The sequence below is a fragment of the Lissotriton vulgaris genome, chromosome 3_1 (genome assembly GCF_964263255.1).
Source record: "Lissotriton vulgaris chromosome 3_1, aLisVul1.2, whole genome shotgun sequence".
Classification (NCBI taxonomy): domain Eukaryota; kingdom Metazoa; phylum Chordata; class Amphibia; order Caudata; family Salamandridae; genus Lissotriton; species Lissotriton vulgaris.
In genome coordinates this window covers 1250066981-1250085057 of record NC_141689.1, presented here as the reverse complement: position 1 = coordinate 1250085057, position 18077 = coordinate 1250066981, and the positions used below count along the sequence as shown (strand labels likewise).

General features: G+C 43.3%; 1 protein-coding gene across 2 annotated transcripts in view; it reads right to left on the bottom strand.

The window, feature by feature from the left end:
- Positions 1 to 18077, bottom strand: part of GC (GC vitamin D binding protein) — a 263059-nt gene that overhangs the window by 98016 nt on the left and 146966 nt on the right. For both annotated transcript variants that reach the window (XM_086961757.1, XM_086961756.1), the window contains exons 9-10: positions 8647 to 8779; positions 7572 to 7669 (exon numbers count right to left, since the gene is read on the bottom strand). In XM_086961757.1, coding sequence (XP_086817883.1) covers positions 7572 to 7669; positions 8647 to 8779 — 231 coding nt within the window. The remainder of the gene's footprint in view (positions 1 to 7571; positions 7670 to 8646; positions 8780 to 18077) is intronic.

The following is an 18077-nucleotide window of genomic DNA, read 5'->3' as shown; positions in this document are numbered from 1 at the left end:
ACAAGTCTCAACCCCATGAAATGGCTAAACAAACATTGGCAAAGACAATTCATTTGGCTTTCATGAAGCAACTTGTTGCTGGTCATCATTTTCTGTATTTGTCTAACACATGCATACGGTTCAAAGAGAATAATGTCTTAAAGGCTAGCAACCACTGTCTGCATACAAATAATGACCTATTGTTTGAAACCTCGTCAATCTCTCCACCCAAAGGTCTGTGTGCCACCAGACAGGTCTAGTTTTGTTTCAGGCAATGTTTCTGGAGAAACTGAGACAGAACACGTTCAAAGACCACAGTATGAACTGCAAGGACAAAGTCCAGCCCACATTACTCTGTATTAGTGTTTAGTTTGATGTGGTGGTTGTAGGTCGGGCTCACACACATTTTTATGAGGGAGGGAGTCTTTATTTTCTGATAGAGCAAGTCAGCAAAGGGGGAAACAAGAGGACCAGAAATGTAGATAACATTGGCAAACGGAGAAAGTAGAGGTGAAAAGAAGAGAGTGTGATATAGGAACATGGAGAGTATATTGGTGGATGAAAGAGGCTTGAGGTAAAATTAAGACTAGGCACCCTTGGTATTTGGCAACCCCATTTGTCAATGGGACCAGCACTTAATTGTTTTACAAATTAGGCATTGCTCTGCACATTTTGGAATACACAGGTAACATCAGCAAAGAATCAACCAACACTGCCTTCACACTCAACAATTCTGATAAAGGGAGTACAGATTATACTTGTGTCTACTCTCCTTTAAAAGGCTGTCTCCAAAGCACCCTCTACAACAAGAAACAATACTTAATATGTTCACATAGATCTGTCCTTGGAGGGGAAAGGTCATTTTTTTAACGGACTGCTTGCTGGAAGAGGGAGGGTGTCGTTATGGCAAACCCAAAAATGTATGTGTGTGGGGGGGGGGGGGCCTAGGTAAATTTTCCTTGACCCCAATGGAAACTGTAGCCTTTACAGAAGAAAAGGAAAATAGACGTGGTGCCCATCCCTCCATATGACTTATACTCAGAGAAAGAGTTTTCTCAGGAACATGTACCTCTTTGGTCTTGTGTGCAAAGTGTATGCTTTTTTCAACACATTCCGGCATATGCCCCGTATTGCAGACTGAAGATATACAAATGTGGTCAATATTTTGTTGCATTTCTGAAATGGACAAACCTAGATCTCAGAATAAGAACTAAGGAAATATTGTTCTGATTCTCAGGAGTCCATAATCAAGTGTTTAATATAAGTGCTAATTATACATTGTGTCATATCACTGCTTATGGTCCACTGTTCGTTTAATAATAGACATCAAATTCAAGACTACATGAAAAGTATGAAAACTAAATATTTTCTAATTCTGTATGTCCTATGGAATCCAGCGATGGGGAAGGGACAAAATCTAATACATTGCAAGCTACGACTCCAGGACACGAGACCAGCCAAAGGATTTATTCTCCCCTGCCCCGTACTCGTGAGTTTTTGAATCGACCAGTAGCAGCCAACAGTTCCCCTCAATCTTCCTATCGACTACTCCCCAGGAAATGGGACTTTCCATCTTTTGACACTACCAAAAGCTCACACCTAGGTGTTGGCAAAACAATCAATCTGTAGTTTTCATGATCAATGTTCCGAGACTTAAACCGGAACAAAAAGAGTCAACAGAATCTCTCGTGAAAAAGATGACTCACTGGAATCGATCACAAAGACTGTGTCTCTCAATTGTGCACTTGGATAGTGTTTATGCCCAAAGACTATCTTATCTCAAAAAGAACTGGGACACAATTAGCTAAAGATGATGGATTTCTCATTAGTTAATGGTTTATTGACCTTGGATGTTCGATCCTATCCACCTACCGATTCTAAAACTCGATTTGGGAGTACACCAGTCTTCTAATCCAGTGGTACATCTTGCTCCTTCCCTCTGCGCCCGCTGCAAATTCAGGGTCCAAGTGCGCAGGGTAGAGTGAATGTGCCAGCCCTAAGGAATGACATTGAACCCAAGAGAATTGAGAAGTCCCGCCTGAACAAATTTGATTGACTGAATGGGGTGTCCCTTCCTGCCTGCTCCAGAAGACTGATCACCCTCCCATGTTCACTTGTAAATATCTATACAGCAATACCTCCTGGTGATACTCATCACCCTTTCACACACATACGTACTCAGAGCCAATCAGATGAGTTTGTTCTGTCCCAGCAGCCTCATACAAGATCTGGCATGCCTGAACATCTAACCACTATTGATACTACCCTGCAAGAGTGTGCCCTGGCAAGCATTGATCATGATATACCAGACACAACCCGATTAGATGAGAGGTGTGTCATACCATTTGCACTGTTGTCATGAAATGCAGCTGGATTATGCGGGAAACTCACAGACCTAGAGTGGGGCAATTTCATTAGTGATTTTGATGTAGTTGTCTTACAAGAGGCGCGGGCACTGGAAAAAACCTTTAGGTAAGGGTATACAAATTAGAGTGTAGAGGCAGTGCCATCTAAAGAGGGTCCCCCGTCAGGAGGGCTACAGATTTGGGTAAAAAACATGCCAGATGTTACCAAAAAAAGATAAAAAATCAATAGTAAAAATATTTTAGGCTTGTGTATTAGTGGGTAGAATGGGTATAGGGTAAAGGTCTATAACATCTATAATCACTCTATATGCAGGAACAAAGACTCACCCACATTAAAACTGTTGGCCCACCATCTGTCAGAGTGTTTAGACAAATCTCCTGTCATGCTTGCAGGCAAGTTTAACACCACGTTCGAGCCTCTAGCAAGGTCAATAGCCATTACTCAGGGGTAAGATGAAGCCAGGGGCATTTAGAAACTGGAGGCAAAACCACTTAGTACCTGGTCATCTACTGTGCTCCAGCTATTGTCCCTCACAATGACCCTCGGTCTGCACGCCTGTAACGGCAGATTTAGGTCAGGTAAGCTCCTTGCTCCAACTTTTGCAAGAGGGAAAAACCAGAGCAGAATTGACTATGTCATTCTAGATATTAATCCCTGGTACCTTGCGCTAGATTTCTAAATCGCGGCTCAGAAAAACGGCAATCAGAACCTTCTCAAGTTGATAATAAAAAACAACTTGTTTGCGATCAATACAAATATAGCTCCACAATTTGAAACGATTTTAACATTATTAAAGGATACAAAAGCTGTGCCTTACTTCAGGCATACTATTGCAAATATATGTTGTGTTTACTAGTATTCCAGGCCAAATGGAATCTTCTCCATTCAATGAGATTTGCCTGGGTAAACTGCACAATGACCTGTTTAATGCTCTATATACCCTATGTACTAAAGAAAGAAAGGCTATCAAGGGAAGAGTAAACTAATCTCCATCCTGGGACTCGAGCGAGTGTTGCAAGACCAAAGAGCTCCTAATTGGGGAGATCAAACAGGGAGATTGCGATTTAATCAGGCAGCATTGCACAAACTATAAAACAACTATTGCCTCATTTAAGCAGGAATGCATAGATTCCAACTGGCTTGTCCTAATAGAAGCCTCTAAAAAAAAGATCAAAAATCCTTCTGGCAGATCTTTTCCCATGGCGGCCCAATAGCTCAAAGTTTTTTCGTATATGTTGTAAACCCCAGCAATGGGTTTTACATTTCTCAGAAATGTACGCTACAGACTCCCAGAGGGCCTTCCCCACTACAGAACAAGAAAGTGTCCCACTTGATCTGGGTAGGACAAATGATGACAAATTTACCTCATTTTCTATGGAAGAGACGTTAAGGGACATCCATCATTTACTCCCCGGCAAGGCGCCCGGCCCATTTAAGCTCCCGGGTTAGCTTTTCCGTCCAAGGCCCGATGTATGGTGACCATACATCAATGCACTCTATCTAATAAAATCATGGCAGACAACAGCATACCAACTTCCTGGCTAGGTGCCAAAATAACCCCTATCTTCAATAAACATATCCCAGTAACTATAGACCATTCAGTCTGATTGATAACTTTCAGAAGGTTTTCTGTTACCAAGTACTTGACAGATTACAAGACTGGCTGGAGGTATTGAAGGTCCTATCCCTGTTTCATGCAAGGTTCCGTACCAAAGTGAATACTATTGTCCATGTTTTTCACTTGAACATTATAATCTGCAAATACTTGGCGCTCTCCAATGACCATCTTTACATGACCTTCATAAATCTGAGGGCTGCCTTCGATCTGGTCCCCAGAAAACAACTGTGGTCCACTCTAGATAGAATGGGCATGGAACCAAGTTTACTGGATTCCCCTATTTAATGTATCTTTAATTTAATTTATCATTTATTATGAAAGGAATTTTGCCCAAGTAAGGGAGGGGGACTCACAGACCGGTATCCATCGAACGCGGCATGCGACAGGGATGCGCTCTCGCCCCCACCCTGTTCTTTCTTTATATAAATGACATGGTTAATTTGTATTCACTTGTTTCCACAATTGTCCTATGCAGGGCGCCTTATCAATCCCCATTTTACTATTTGCGTATGATACTGTACTACTCTCCCGCACCCCAATTGGGTTGCAGAACCTCCTGAGCAGCTTTGTTGACTATTGTGACACCGGAGATTTGGAAGTTAATACATCCAAAATAAAGATTATGGTTCTCAAAGCATACAAATCATTCAAAGGGGGGGGGCTCACATGAGAGGGACTATACTCCAACAAGTAGACCTCTGATTTCTTGGGAATGATAAATCTACCAAATGGAATGTCCAAATATTAAAATCTAAATTATACCTACTCCTTAGCGCTTTGGCAGTTATCAAGCGCTATAAGGTGTCTACCCCGAAAACAGTATTCCCAGTCATCGAGATATTTTGGGCCAAAGTGCAATCAGCAGATATTTATGCTGCAGAAAAATGGGGCATAAAGAACTTCAGTGTGTTGATATCCAAAGAGAACAGCCTTATTAAATTCCTGTTATAACTGTCAAAAAGTACTCCGACGGTCCCCATATTATTCAAAACTGGCCTTAAAAGAACTGGAGATCTGGCCAAGCTACAACCCCTACTCTTCTTGTTTAGACTACAGTCTACTCCGGAATCAGCCACGTAGAGATCAGCTTTGGGGAAGGCTGTTAACTCGGGGAAAAGTACCATCATTCTTTGGCTTTGTCACATCAAATGCCAAATGGGCACTCTAGGTTTGGGCATGTACTGGACTAATCCTTCCTTAATAAACAACAATATTAGGGGAGTCATCAAAGAGAAATTTGGGCCTACATGACCGATTTTTATCATCTTACTACTAAGTCAGGACGATTGGCTGACGAGTTTTTTTATTTATTTTATTTATTTAATGCGATTTTCTATAGCGCGGACTTTATCCGAAGGTGTCAGAGCGCTCTACATAAGAACCAGTTGCAAAACATAAGGACTTAGGATTTACATGCGTTACATAAATGATACAAACAGAAAAAATTGCAAATGTACAAGATGTAAAGTCACCCAAGGAAGAGATACAAACATAAAGAAAAATTGCAAATGTACAAGTAGTAAAGTCACTCAAGGAAGAGATACAAATGGATATACTCTAAGAGTCACATAGGAATGGTAGAGAGTACAAAGGTCTACTGCATATACTAGTGATTAGAGTTATCTCTATATACATATATACATACACATAGTAGATTTTCTCAGGTCAAGACCCAAAAAAAACCATGAGAGCAGAGTTCCATTAAGTTTAAACCTACACCATAAATTGAAATGTATATGGATGCTTATCTACCACAACTAGCTTGCACGCTGCTTATAAAACTTAGGGTAGGCACATTGTTAATGAATAAATTCACTCATAAATGGGCCCTCAGCCGATCAAAATCACAAAACCGGCCATTTGTAAGATCATAGAGGGTGTTGACCATTTACTATTTTTCTGCTTGGCTTATGTCAAATCTAGGAGGTCCTTGCTAAGGTCAATCTGAATTACCTTGGGTACTAGACACTTTAGTGAAGTTTACCGAATTTTAAGGACAGATTGTAGTATTCTGATTGCACTAAGTCTCAGCAGCTTTTTACAAGCTGTCTGGTGGCTGAGGAAATCACTGGGAATATTGTTATAGCACTTTAAATTATCCATCGAACTGTGCCATTGTTGTTTATATGATCGAAGTAAATTATATGCATCTGTCCTTATCTTTCTTAAGTTACATTATAACTTCAATTGTGGCTGGTGAAGGGAAGAGCGGTGGGCGGAGGGGAAGAAGTGGGGGGTTTGACAGACGACAGTGAGGTAAAATTTACAAAAGTTTTAAAAGGTACCTTGCGCTAGCCACATCGCCGATGCCACAAGATCACGGTAAGTGGCTTTGTTTTTTTTAAATTTTATTTTACCTCGTCGTCATCTGTCAACTCCGCCACCCCACTCCTACCCCATTTACCCCACTGCTCTTACCTGCACCAACTACGCCTGTATAACATTATTGCATTTTAGTGAGATGGACTGAAATCATTGCTGCTATGTACTTTATTGTTAAACCAAGTATTTATTCACGGGTGTTTTTATTATTTTACTGCATGATGTGTTATATGGGATTGAATTTGAAATAAACATTTAATATTAATACTATTGTTGCTAGTTTTTGTGTCACCGGAGCACAACAAGCATTGGTAAAATTGGATCTGGCATTGCTAAGCTGCTGTGATGGGTTTTTTATTGCAAGGGTATGCCATAAAAAGACAAATAAGAACAACAGAAAAATATCTACCATCTAAACATGGCAGCCCTATTCTTGCAATAAAAATATATATTTAAAAAAATAACCTTTTGCATATAAATTGGATAGCACAGTACAGGTGCCCCTTACCAGGCAAGTGTATGTACAAAGCGTAAAGAAACCCTGTTTAGATGTAATGCACATCACAGCAAAATATGATTATTATTGGTGCAAAGAAAAAATAATAAAGGCTTTGAGATGTTGTAACCTGAAGACATACGGCAATTACACTAGCATGTTCACAGAATCAAAAGAGAGAGAGTGGAAAGAAAAAAAACATTGGCAAAGTAAGTTCTTGGCCCACAAGCTCTGGTTTTGAAGTGCATTTGTTTTTAGGTGGGAGTGCAAGTGACCACGCAAAATACCTTGAAGCCAATGCTTGAAGTGGGCGAACTCAGTGTCTCTTGCTGTGTGCAGTAGTGGGTGAAAGCAAAATGTGAATGACAGTTCAACAGACCAATGGCTGAAGGGTTGTTACCCATAGCCCCTTTATATCTGTGTGTATGTACGCATTATAATTTAGGATTTTTTCTAATAACAGGAGGCAGGAGATGCTTTTAAATCTATCTCTAGGCGACGCGTTACACTTACAATGAACAGGCAACGCAGGCAGTAATCTGTGGATGTGAAGAGCAGTCTGGTAGTCAATTTCTGATAATGTTTAATACCGTATTCTACTGAGCTCCGCAGTGTTCAGCCCCAACTATGAACAATTATTTTGAGGTTTGTTTAACTAGGAAATGTAGCAAATGGAAGTCATAAATGTGTGTGCTTTGGTGAACATGTGATGGTATAATGGTAAAATGATGAACCATCCGACTGCACATTCAGTTTACAAGACCCCAATATCCCACACTTGGAATTTACCTTTTCTTAAATTCCGTAAATGTATATTTGTTGTAATCGCCACATAGCGCGTTTGCCTCTGCGATGAACTTAAACATCTGATCCCTCAGCTGCGGTCGCTACAAGTAGAAAAATATACAAATAAGTCATTTCTAAAGTAGAATCTTGATATAAGAAAACGATAAACAAAGATGGTGCTATGCATGTTGATCCTGGCTGGTGTCAATTCAAAACGATAAATAAAGTATTTAAACATAATAAAAAATTAACATACCTAGAGTGCGCCTATGAAGAATTGTTTGTTAGCAGGCGAAAATGTGTTGTACGACTAGTCACTCATTTTCTTGGAAGATGAGTGTCTATAATATATATTGTAGGCATGCACCAGCTTATCATTCCAAAAGTTTTGAAAGATGGATACTGCTCTTTTAAATTTAATTTGAATGATGCTTTTAGGTATAAAATGACAAAACCCAACATCTTAAGGATAGGCGTTGCCACATCACCCCTCTGCTCAGAGATCTTCATTGGCTCCCAGTGGAACAACCAGCCTTGTTTAAGGCAGGTTGTACACTCTTTAAAGCCACCCAAAATACTGGTCCAAGTTTTATTGTATCTTTGATCAATAAATATCTACCAAAGCGCACTCTGAGATCCTCACACCAGAACCTTCTGACGGTACCTAGAATCCGTCGCAAAGGTATTGTGTGGACCAGGTTCTCCTTCCTGGGTCCCAAGATCTGGAACTCCTTTCCTGCCTTTCTTAGGCGTGAAGAAGATTACCTGTGGTTCAGGAAGCTGTCGAAAACTTGGCTCTTCACTATGGCCTTTAACTAGCTGTCTCTGGCATGACATTGCATTTATCCACTTACTTCTATAGCGCCAATGAACCTGTCGGTGTATGTTGCGCTCTATAAATCCCCAAGTAACATAACATAACATAACATAATCATGGCAGTGCCAGACTGGCGGGACAACTCACCACTTCATGGGGATGACCATACAAAGGCCCTCATTAAGAGTGGGATGTAATATTCCTAGCCCAGTATAAGTGCGAGGTGTAGAAAACGTCTGGGGATGCATGTTCATGTCTCACCTTCTTGGTCAGGCATGCATTTGGAGTCGGAGCACTGCAGCATCCCTGGATCACACTGAGAGAAGCCTCGTGAAGCTTGTCCACAAACGCCTCCGGCAGTTTTGTGTTCCTCCTTGCCATCTCAAAGGCATACCTGAAATAGAGACCCGAGGGAGAGTGAGCAAGTACCTCTGGTGCCAGCACCTTCCAACAGACTGAGAGGGATGCAAAAACAGAAACTTATTTATAAAGTAAATGAAAAACAAGTCAGTGGAATGGATGATGGAATGAATGACCTAGGCAGATGCAGCAAACATACATTAAGTGAATGGTTTTGATTGGGCAATAAACATGGAAATACAACTACACACAACAGTCGGATCCTCTTGGAAAATCACAGCACTTCACAATTCATGAATTGTAGCTTGGAGAGGCCATTTCCAACAAGCCTCACTTCAGTCTCTTAATTGATTCAAAAAATAATCTAGTCCCCCCCCCGCCCCTCAGTGCAAGCAACCACCAGTTGGAAAAGATAGTCCAGTTTAAACAGCTCTGGATGGAACTAAATTTCACTCTATGCATATTTTAAATAATTGGTCATTCTAGATCATGCAAACAGCTACACTGTCAAACCAAAGGTAAAAATACAGTCTAAGGTCTCACTATAGCCATGAAATATTTTAAGTAGGGAGTGCATTATTTTCTAAAGAAAATTGTGGTTGTTTCTTATCAAAGACGTTTAATTATTGTGGACATATCCTGCAATGTCTGTATTTTGCTAACTGTTCAGTTAAAAAAAAAGAAATGAATAAATAAATAAATTAGGGCCTCTTTAAAAGATCTTGAAACCAAATATCAAACTGTAAAGAGCCCCAGAGAGTGCAACAGAGAAACATAAAATGTTTCCGAGCAAATGTAATTCAATAAGAGAGGAGGGCAAGATGGCCACTGACAGGTCGTAGGGAGCAGCCATTCCTCTCCCTCTCCCACGGAGTTTTGAAATGCTGCTGGTATACCCTGCTGCTTGACCTTGGAGTATGCTGTATCTGCTGATTTCGGTACAGTGCTTCTTGACCTGGCTATCCACTAGCAAAATCAAGCTACTACGGTGTTGAAATACTTGTTGGCTCAGCGGTGTAAAGAAATTTAACTCCCGTCCTGATCGGTATAGTTTGATGCAAGATATGGCACCGAGAGGACCAAGACAGCAGAAAGATCAAAAAGATGAAGAAAAGGACAAGGCTGTTCTTAGTGATCCCGGTGTGCCAACCCTTAATCCTAATCTAAGGTCGACGGTACAAACCCGGAGATATATTGGGAAAAACCCTGATGAACCCAGAGAAGGTATTAACACCGAGAGGCCAAAGGAGAAAAAGGATAAAGGCCTCATCGGGGAAAAAAAGTACTAAGACGCGTCAGAATGGGGAAGACTCAGTTAAAGAAAATACCCTGGGCCAGCCTACCTTATTCGATTCATTCTCTGCTACTCCCTCGCCAAATCCAGCACTGCCTCCCTCAGGGAAAGTCTGCGTCCCGGACAGGAAGAATGGTAGGCTAGGAGAGCCGAGCAAATGCAGCGCTGATGACCCGTTGGCGAAAGAGTTCCAGGCCATGGACATGGTTGCCGATGCACGGATGCCAGATGAAGGAACTCCGCGGCTGGCGGTTTCCTCGGCGGTGCATTCTGCAGCAAAGAGCGATGGGTTGACAGATCTCCTGACAGAACAGCAGAATCATCAGGCCTCTCTGTCCTCGCAGGTACAGGGCGACGGCAACTCTGGTGCGGAACCGAGCTGGCAATCGTAATACCCCGCATAGACAGGCACGAGCGGTAAGGTGAACATCGGTGGAAGCCGGGGGGGCGGGGGGGGGGGGGGGGGGGAGGGGGGGTGGGTGGGGGGGACACAGCTCAGGCTACTTCCGAGAACAGTGCTGGTCAGGACATTATCTGTGTTCCTATGGCAAATCAGGAAGCAAGCGGTGGGGGCTCCACAGGGCAGGATCTGCATAGAACAGCTGGGGTATCGAACTATATCTCTGAAGCATCTGTAGCCACGCAGGCTAAGGGGATGGTTAAAAATGCCGGGGCCATAAATATGGAACAAGCAACATGACCAAAGGATAATATGGCTATAGGTAACACCACAGGCAAAACCTCGAGGGTACCCAGTAAACATACAGCTCCCACACAAAGAGCGGAGCATGCGGTTGTATTACCAGAATCCCCTAGCGATGACGGCTTTTTTTCAGTAAATGACGATGATGGTGAGGACGAGTCAGGCTCGCTGTCAGAGGGCCATATAGGTGATTCAGAGCTGGAATCTGATTCATCTGCACCAGATAGCACAGCAGCTCATAAAACATATACTTCCCATAAATCCAAAAATACGAAGAATAGATCTCGCACTGTGTCAAAGGTGACAGTGAGCCCGTCACATCCAGAGGTGGCCAAAAAATTGGACTGGGACTACTCTGCTACCTCCCAGTTGTATCAGAAGGGGGGAGGAAGTAATCTGCATCACTCTCACTCCACCAGCCCAACACAGACTACGACTATGGACTTGTTGTATGCTACCTTAAAGCAAAGGCAAGGGGAGGCCAGGTCTGAAAGTTGGAGGGCCAAGCAGGCAAACCAAAAAATACAAGGATCACTAAGGAAAGTGAATAAACTCTATGCAGACATGGCAACAAGAGTCACAGAGGTGGAAGAAAGGACAGGAAAACTCGAAGATGAAACTGCAAAGTGGCAGGAATTTAAACAAGATCAGGAAAAGATGTTGGCTGACATGCAATGGAAACTCGAAGATTTCGAGAACCGTCAAAGAAGGAACAACATTAGACTGCTTGGGGTCGCAGAGGGGAAGGAAGGGCAGTATGTGCGGGCATATGTTATCACTCTCCTTAGGGGGGCTTTTCCGAAGTTAACAGTATGGAATTTGGAGAATTAAATACAGCGTGCCCACCGGTTTCCCTCGTTCAGAAGAAAGGGTACACAGCTGACAAGCCTAGGGCTATTTTGGTATATGTGGGGAACTATCTTCTGAGGCAAGAGATCATGGATAAGGCTAAACCTGAGGCCAGACGTTCTTATAATAGCACTACATTCTTTGCCCGCCCAGAATTCTGCCACACCACAGTTGAGAGAAGGTGGGGAATGATTCAATTAATATCCCCTTTTCAGAACTTGGGTTGTGAAGCCTTTCTGATGTTTCCATGTCATCTCAAAGTGGTGGTTAATGGGCAGGTTAAGGTTTTTCTTTCTGAAATCAAGGCCCGGGCATACTTAACCGAGTTAAAGGAAAAAGGGGGCCAAAACAACATGACGGTTGCTGTGAGACAGACAAACAAAAAGGCTCACCAGTAGTGATAAGGAGATATGAACTAAAATAAACAAGTATGATTGCTCGGCTATTAGGTCAAGCAGCAGCAGTAGTACCAGCAAATTAATAGGATGTATCAGGGAGGAAGGGGGGGCTACTTGGGGCTATTGCTGCCACGTATAGGTCAGGATTGACCTATTTGCCCGTAAAGGGGAGGGGTTATGAGGGAGGGGCTTCGGGAGGGGCTTGGGAGAGGGGGTGGGTACAGGGCACGGCACAACGAAACTACACTTGGGTTTACAGGGAAGAGGCACAAACCGGAGGACACAGTGCACTTACAGTGCTGGACCACACTTGATTGAAGTATTTAAGGAAGGGAAAAAAACATCAATACATTTTGTATGGATAACTGGCTAGGGCAGTCAGTGGATGTTTTTTAAATGGGTACTCGAGTAGTCACGTTAAATGTGTGTGGACTGAATGACCGCCACAAAAGGCAGCGGGTGGCTACCTTACTGAGAACTATGGGTGCAGATTTTGTGTGCCTTCAGGAAACACATATTGAGGGGACAAAAGGGTACCTGCTAGAACAGTTAGGATTCCACTTGCTTGCATATTAAAAACAGGGGGCTAGGAACAGAGGAGTGGCTATATTATCAAAACGTAAAGAAACTTGAAGACCAATGGGGCAGATGGGTGCTTGTAGAATGCGTAATTGATGGCGAGTGGGTTACTCTAGGCTCAATCTATGGTTCAACGGAAGACGACCTAGAGGTTTTTGATTTCTTGGATTTGGAGTTGGCTACTTGGTCCCCATGTATTATTTTGGCTGGGGATTTTAACATCAATGGGGCGGGGGGATTGGGCTTGGGCACCAGCGGGAGACATCAGGGCAGGAAAAAAAGAGTCTGTCAAGCAATTCTCAGTCTTGCAAGGAATAACGCACTGGTAGATTTAACACCAGTAATCACCAAGGCTAAGAAGGACCTGGATAGACTCCACAATCTACACCTCTCCATAGTAGGTCGCACCAATATTGTTAAGATGATTCTCCTCCGAAAGTTTCTTTACTTATTTAGGGCAATCCCGTTGTTGTTCGAAGCAAAGTGGTTTAAAATCTTAGAACATATGATAAATAGGTTTGTTTGGGCACATGGCAAGACTAGAAGAGCACTGAGGTTTATGGCACTGCCTAGGGAGAGAGGGGGGTGCGCCTTACCTGACTTAAAACTGTACTATTGGGCAGCTGCCCTACAATATATGACAGGCTTATTGGGTTGAGCGGAGGTGGAAGGGCAGGATGAGTTAGGAACAATAGCCATTTATGCTCTGGTTTTGGGTGCTGAGGCGGAGAACGTATTTCTGAAATATACCGATCCTAGCTACTTCAAAAGGACTAAATTTAAAACGGTGATGGCAGCGTATAATATTTGGAAGGCCTTTATGAAAAGTTTGGCCTAGGGAGGTACAATTGGTATACCAGATTGATCAATAATTCTGCACTCCCTCAGGATATATTTTCAGATGCTGTGTTTGCAGAATGGGGGAGACAGGGAATAAGCAAGCTGGGAGGCATGATGGGGGCTCAGGGAATGATGCAATTCTCTGACTCCAGACACTATATGGTCTAGACTCAAGGCATTTTTTAAAATTACAAATTAGAACCTTTATGTTGGCAAAAAAGGGAGGGTCTGCGGGATTTGGAAAGAATTCAATTTTGGAAATTATTCAGGATGGAGTAGATTGTACAATAAAAATATTTTATGCCGAATTGATAGAACATAAGCAAGATGACCTTGAGAAATACGAAGATAAATGGGCACATAAGTTAGATATAGGGAAGGAATGCTTCCGTCTGTCACTAGATCTGGGGCTGAAAGTTCTGTGCTCAGCGACACTACAGGCACAACATTATAAGACATTATATTCATTATATTATGCGCCTGCAAGGATCGCGCAATGGGGAGGGACAACTGGTATTAACTGCCCCAGATGTGACAGCTTTGAGGCAGATTTAGTACACATTTTTGCTACATGTACTCGTCTACAAACAACACGAGAAGATATTGAGTTATTTCTTAAAAGGTCATTAAGAATATAAATTATTCTAACACCATCAATAATCCTGCTCGGAGTAAATGATGTTGATAGACAGGCACAATATGGCTACTTCATCATCGTAGCTATGGCAGTTCTGCAGCTATGTATTGCATCGGCATGGCTTGATCGTCTCCCGCCGACCTTTCACCAATGGTTAGCTAAACTATTATTTGCCTAAAATCTTGAGAAAGCAATTTATGCAAGGGAGGGCAAAAGGGGACGGAAACTAGGACTACAAATATGGGAACCCATACAAAGATGGAAGGAAGGCAATCCTAGGTAGTGTCTCATTTGTATGCAAAATGGATTTATATGTGTGGTTAAAAAAAAAAGGGGGGGCTCTTTTTGCTTTTAGGAATCGCCTCGGTTCATCTACGTCTAGATGTATGCACAGTTATGTATTCTGGTCCAGACATTGTTTTATGTTTTCTTTTTCTATGTTGTTTATATTTGTGTTTTTTTATTGTTTCTGTATTCTATTAATGAATTGTTGTGCCCAGTACAAAAAAAAGGGGAAAATACCTTAATATTTTTTTTTTTAAAAAGCAAATGTAATTCAATTAAATTAAAAAATACTTTATTTGATGATTAAAATAATTATTCATAAAAGTTCACACTTTAAACATACAATAAAATACTGTCACATTAAAAGTGCATGCTAGTTCGATAACAAGCAGCACATTTTAAAAAGGATCCCACAGCAACACAAAATGACGGGTTTTGCTAAGTCTGATGAAAAACAGACTAGCAAGCTAAATTATAGGTGTGCAATATGGGTTATAAAAACATCTAGTGTACATTACATATAATATTTGCAGAAAAATATAAAATGAAGTAAAGATTGAGGGCAAATATCGTCACATGGACATACAAGGAAGCAGCCCACCCCCATACTGCCTCAGGGAGAAGCACAGCAGTGTGCGATTGGTACCTAGTCTAAACTTAATAGCAGAGCCCTTTCCCAGCGGTTAACTGTATACCACAGATAAGGCTCGATACTGACGCTGGTATGTAACACTATGAATTGCCTGTTTGTGAGCTTCGCAAGCTCAGCCGCACCCCGCTTTAACCACCTGTCGTCTACAAAAGAACGATTCAGCTAAATCTTGTCAGGCTTGTTCATGCTAGTGGGGTTAGAGAACATGGAGGGTGAAGGGAGTAGCCAGAAAATTAAAATACCCCCCATTTGGACCAATGCTCTGACAGCAACAAGCACGCACTGTAGGTGAGCCCGAACCTCCATAGAATAACTTCACTGTCACTTCCATCCAAGCATCTAGCCATCAGACTTTCACCCTTCATCTACCTACTCACATCTGCCATTTCAACTTTACATTCTGTCCTTCATCCATTAATTTACTCATTCATTCAGTCTTTCCCTATTCTATCCATCTGTTCACACATCCTATAGATATGCATGCATGATTCCATCCATCCATCGATCCACTCATACATCCATCACTTGACTTACCCATGCACCAATACAGCCTTTCATCCATCAATTGTTGTCCTTTTGTCCATTCATTCATTCATCCATCCATCCTCTTAGATTTTCTTTTATTTACTTTGGAATCCATCCACTCTTTATTCTGCCATCCTTTCACCCACCCATCCATCCATCCTCTCAGATTTCCATTTACTGTGCCATCCTTTCACCCACCCATCCATCCATCCACTCAAATTTCCACATACTCTGCCATCCTTTCACCCACCAATCCATCGATCCTCTCAGATTTCCATTTACTGTGCCATCCTTTCACCCACCCATCCATCCATCCACTCAAATTTCCCCATACTCTGCCATCCTTTCACCCACCAATCCATCGATCCTCTCAGATTTCAATTTACTCTGCCATCCTTTCACCCACTGTAAAAACGGAGAACTTACCCATCGGGAATGGTGGAGCCCAAACCCTACTGACTTGTCATTTCCGGCTTCTCCACAGAATTACGAGTGCGAGCACGGAAACGAGACTGCCAGCGAGTCCGAGGAGAACGGCCCCTTTAAGTGGGCGTCAACATACGCGGAAGAGGCCCCGGCTCTACACGACGTCACTGAGACCACATTGGTCAAAAAGGAGGAAATCCTGTATGCCGGGTGTGGAAACACCGCGGAAAGGAAGGCGGGAGCTGGAGAGACGGAGAACAGAAGTACAGCCGAAGACGGAGACCGAAGAAACGGAGCTGAAGACTTCAGAGGAGCCGAAGGAGAAAGCGAGCCACGAGGCGAGCCAGGAGGCCAACGACCCTGCGGACCGCCGTGCCACACTCCCGAGGGAGGAGTGTGGCTGTCACAGGTACGGCGGCGTTTGGCAGCTTGGATGGGCAAGCGTAATGCTAGTGCATAGAGCGTCAGTACACCTTCCGCTCCCGTTGCATTGACCCCTTCCACCCCTATCCTACTTCAACCCTCAAACCCTTCCCCCCTTTACCTTCTCTGACCCAACCCCTCCTACACTGAGCATGGCAATCGTTATAGTGTATCACCGGGTGTACACCTCACACTCCCTGGGCCCCTTGGTGCAACCTTATTAGAGGACTATGTCCTAACGGCCTTCCGTCTTGTTGGTCTTTCTCTTACATGTGGCGAGTCCCTCGGTGCCTGGAGTGAAGATCTATATTCCGTGGGAGGAAACCGGTAGAAGAGCAGCGCCACGGACCCCAGTACCTTTGCACGGGAGAGACTGACATTAAGGACACGAAAGACGTTTGTTACCAAACCCTTAAGATCTTTAAAAATAAAACCATCGTTAAATCCTACAGCTGGTGTCACGGTCGTCCCTTCACCCACGTCCACACTGGTGTCAGAAGTGGGATCTTCCCCTCCCCAAACGACCATGGCAATGGAACAAGTGATTCAAACGCTCATTGATGGACAACAAAAACTGGAGTGGGCTATAGGCCAACAAATAAGCACCGCTGATGCTGACCGGGACTTATTCAGAACGTCTATGACACAACAATTGGACACTATCCAAAAGGTTGTACAAACCCCCAGCTCCTCATCACCTCTGGACAGAAGGCCCATAGGTCCACACCCATCAGGGGTTGCCTTACAAAAATACGTGACTGGGGAAGATCCCGACGCGTTCCTAGTAAATTTAGAGCGCGCAGCCAGAGCTTGCGGTTGGCCTGAGGAGAAATGGTCCTTCTTTTTGGCTCCTTTACTCTCAGGAGAGGCCCAAACTGCCTATCAGGTGGCAAATCATGCAGGAACGTCCTCATATGCAGATATAAAAGCGGTGATATTAGACCACCTAGGGATGGATGCAGAGGAATACCGTCTACGGTTCAGAAAGGAGAAGGGGATTCCGGGTGAGAATCCAAAGACCATGTATCTAAGAGTAAAGATGGCTGCCGAAAAATGGCTCAGGCCAGATATCCGGAGCAAGGAAGAAGTCATGTCCAGTATCATACTGGAACAGTTTATGGAAGTTCGCCGTATGGCACCCAGAGATGGTTAAGACAACACCCCGGATTAACGGCTGCTCAAGCCATAGAGATGGCGGCCAACTACAACAGAGCAGCACCCCGGTCTTTTCCTTGGGACACTGAAAAAAATACCAAGTCCACAACCACTCCATCCAAACCAGAGAAAAAGAAGACTGTACCCGATCCAATCAAACCACGCCCGTTCAAACCGGAAGGACCCTATGGGAAGGGGCCACAGTGCTTCGAGTGTGGAGAATGGGGGCATATAGCCAGAATGTGCCCCCAACGAAGACCCCCAGAAGAACCCATGGAGGTCGGCTATATTCCACGGGCCGTTATGTACACCGCCAAAATGGGCCCATCCTTTTACGTAAGGGTACGAGTAAACCAGAAACTAGTGAAGGCCTTACTAGACTCGGGATGTCGTCAGTCAGTCGTCCAGGAACGACTTTTGCACCCTGTCCAGATAGGCCAGAAGGTACTGTTCATATCAGGTGTGTCCATGGCGACGTCAAACCCTATCCTATGGCCCGGATAACCATACACCCGATAGGTAGAGAACCTTGATCAGTCAAAGTGGGGGTAGTAAGGTCCTTACCC